Source organism: Gordionus sp. m RMFG-2023, unplaced genomic scaffold (assembly GCF_954871325.1).
Source record: "Gordionus sp. m RMFG-2023 unplaced genomic scaffold, tfGorSpeb1-WG-v2 contig_329, whole genome shotgun sequence".
Lineage (NCBI taxonomy): Eukaryota > Metazoa > Nematomorpha > Gordioida > Chordodea > Parachordodidae > Gordionus > Gordionus sp. m RMFG-2023.
The window spans coordinates 4,223-6,974 of NW_027051058.1; the positions used below are offsets into that span (position 1 = coordinate 4,223).

Here is a 2,752-nt window from a genome sequence, read left to right on the forward strand (position 1 = left end):
ATTCCATATGTAATAGATTAGCTTTCAAGATCTCTTTCAAATCGAATGAAATTACGGTTCTCATTTATTTTCTGCCTTTTTCTTTCTTTTTACTTTCTTTTTCGATATTTTTACTTCTTTCTTCCTATATCTTTATTCTTCCCGCTTTTTTCTTCTCTCTTCGTTCCTGTCTCTTTCTTCCTTCTTCGTTCTTCTCTCTTATTCTTCACTCTTCTTTCTTAGTTCTCCTATTTTTTTTCTTACTTCCTTCTTCTTTCTCTTCGGTTTACTTTCTTCGTTCTTTTTTCTTTTATATCTTTTTTTTCATTCTTCGTTCTTCGGTCTTCTTTCATCTCTTTTCGTTCTTCACTCTTCTTTTGTCTTTCTTTTTTAGATATTTTTTTTTTAATTTTTCTTCTATTCTTCTTTCTCCTCTTTTCGTTCTTCTCTCTTCTTTAGTCTTTAGTCTTTCTTCTTTAGATTTTCTTTTTTCTTCACTCTTCTTTATTCTCTCTTATAGCGTCTTTTGTCTTGATTTTCTTCTGTCTTATTTCTCTCTTCTTTCTTCGTTCTATTATCTTCTACTCTTTTTTTCTTTCTTTATTCTTCTTTCTTCTCTTTTCGTTCTTCCCTCTTCTTTAGTCTTTCTTCTTTAGATTTTCTTTTTTCTTCACTCTTCTTTATTCTTTCTTATATCGTTCTTTTGTCTTGATTTTCTTATGTATTATGTCTTATTTCTCTCTTCTTTCTTCTCTTTTCGTTCTTCACTCCTCTATCTTCTATTTTAGTTCTTCACTCTTCTTTTGTATTTCTTTTATCTTCATTCTTCTTTCTTCGTTCTCCTATTTTTTTTCCTTACTTCGTTCCTCTTTCTCTTCGTTTTTCTTTCTTCGTTCTTTTTTCTTCTACCTTTTTTTTTCTTTCATCTTTTTTCATTCATCACTCTTCTTTTGTCTTACTTTTTACTTCTTTCTTCTTTCTTCTTTCTTCGTTCTCTATTTTTTTTTAATCTTTTTTTCTTTCTTTTTTCTTCTACTATTTTTTTTTCTTTCTTCTATTTTCGTTCTTGACTCTTCTTTTGTCGTTCTTTTTTAGATTATCTTCTTTCTTCACTCTTATTTCTTCTCTCTTATATTTTCTTTTGACTATCTTGTTTAGATTTTCTTCTATCTTCTTTCATCTCGATTCTTTCTTCATACATTTTTTTTCTCTTCCTTTTCGCTACTTTATCTGTCATCTCTCTTCTTTTTTCTTTGTAATCATACCAGTTTACCAATGATTTAATAGATTAAGATTCCAGAAATTTATTACACTCGAAACAGAAAGCAATAAACATAAAATATTCGTTATTTTGTTAAGCTTGGAAATAGATATTTATAAAAAATAGCATTATTTAAAGATTCTTAATTACACGAACATTATGTGCCAAGTTTGAAAGCTGTTAGAACCTAAGGATCGCAACCGAATATGATAGTGGAAAGCATGGCCAGAACTTCTAAGCCCATTACTACTAACTTTTCGACAAGGGTTTAGATTCTAACCAATACGCCTTCTTAGTATCGAATTACCCTTGATGAGGATAAATATAAACTAGAAGCCCGATACTTATAATATTCAATTTCGTGGCTCGTTTTAATTTCAATTAATCTCTAGTGAAAAGGTCGATCTTCAAATAATTTGATTATCCATGTAAGAACCTCAATCATATATTTTTTCGAAGATATGCTCTGAGTAGTTATAGATGCAGAGCATTAAATATTGCGATCTCAAATATTTTCTTGTCATCATACTATTGGTGATTTCCTAAAATTTATAACATTAATAGAAAGAAAATTAAACCAAATACGTGGTGATCATAATGAAGCTTTCTATTTAAAACAAACTATTACGGCTTTTCATCAAATTAATTGCATTGCTATTTATGGTTTCAAATAGAATTTTAAATAAGATGATCTCTTAATTAAATTTTTTTTATGTTATTCAGTTGTGTTTTTAAATTTTTTTCTTCTTTTTTTCCTATCATAGGTTAAGCTGATACAATATGTTAACAAAATGTAATAGCCTATAATTAATTTTTTCTAAGATAAAATTAATAAAGGGGAAAAATATAAAAATAGAGATTACGGAAACGGATAAGGGATAAAAAAAAGAGGAAGCTAGGAATGAGTAGGAGAAAGAGTAGGCATAGACATGGAAGGTTATTCGATGGAAGAGATAAAACCTAGATAGTTAGAGCGAATTATGGCGCTAAGCAAGTCTTTGTCGGTAAGAAGAGGGATTCCTTAGGCTGATCGGTTTTTTGTCACGAATCCGTTTGCCCAATTTTTTAAAAAAACTTTTGAGTTTTGCTAACGAAGGTGGTAAGAATGGAGCAGGCGATGGGTATGAATAAGAAAGAAGGGTCTATGGAACTCTACTTGACAATATTTCGGGATTCTGCGAGGGCGAGAGCGTCGTAATTGGTGGATTGTTAAATGAAAGAAAGTATTATTTTAATGCTTCATACAATTCAATAAATCATTCGACACAAGGAAATAAGCAAAGCCATCATGTTTTTGAGTGACAAAGAAATTGTTTATAATAATCTAGCTCATTAAATGGACGTTAAGAAAATATATTTAAATAAAAATGAACAATTAACAACTAACGTGATTGGGCCATTATTAATTAAGAATAGTGGTTAATATACTTGAAATGACGCAAAATCTTTCGTGGAAAAGGGTAACATTATCAGCGAATCACAAAAAAGGCGCCAAATTTTAATAAGCTTGAG

General features: G+C 29.5%; 1 protein-coding gene across 1 annotated transcript; it reads right to left on the minus strand.

Moving 5' to 3' along the window:
- Positions 1–289: 289 nt before the first annotated feature.
- Positions 290–1,484, minus strand: LOC135930705 (uncharacterized). The gene is given in 3 exon segments (XM_065467508.1): positions 290–464; positions 946–1,054; positions 1,442–1,484. Coding segments are annotated over 3 exon segments (327 nt in total).
- Positions 1,485–2,752: the final 1,268 nt, after the last annotated feature.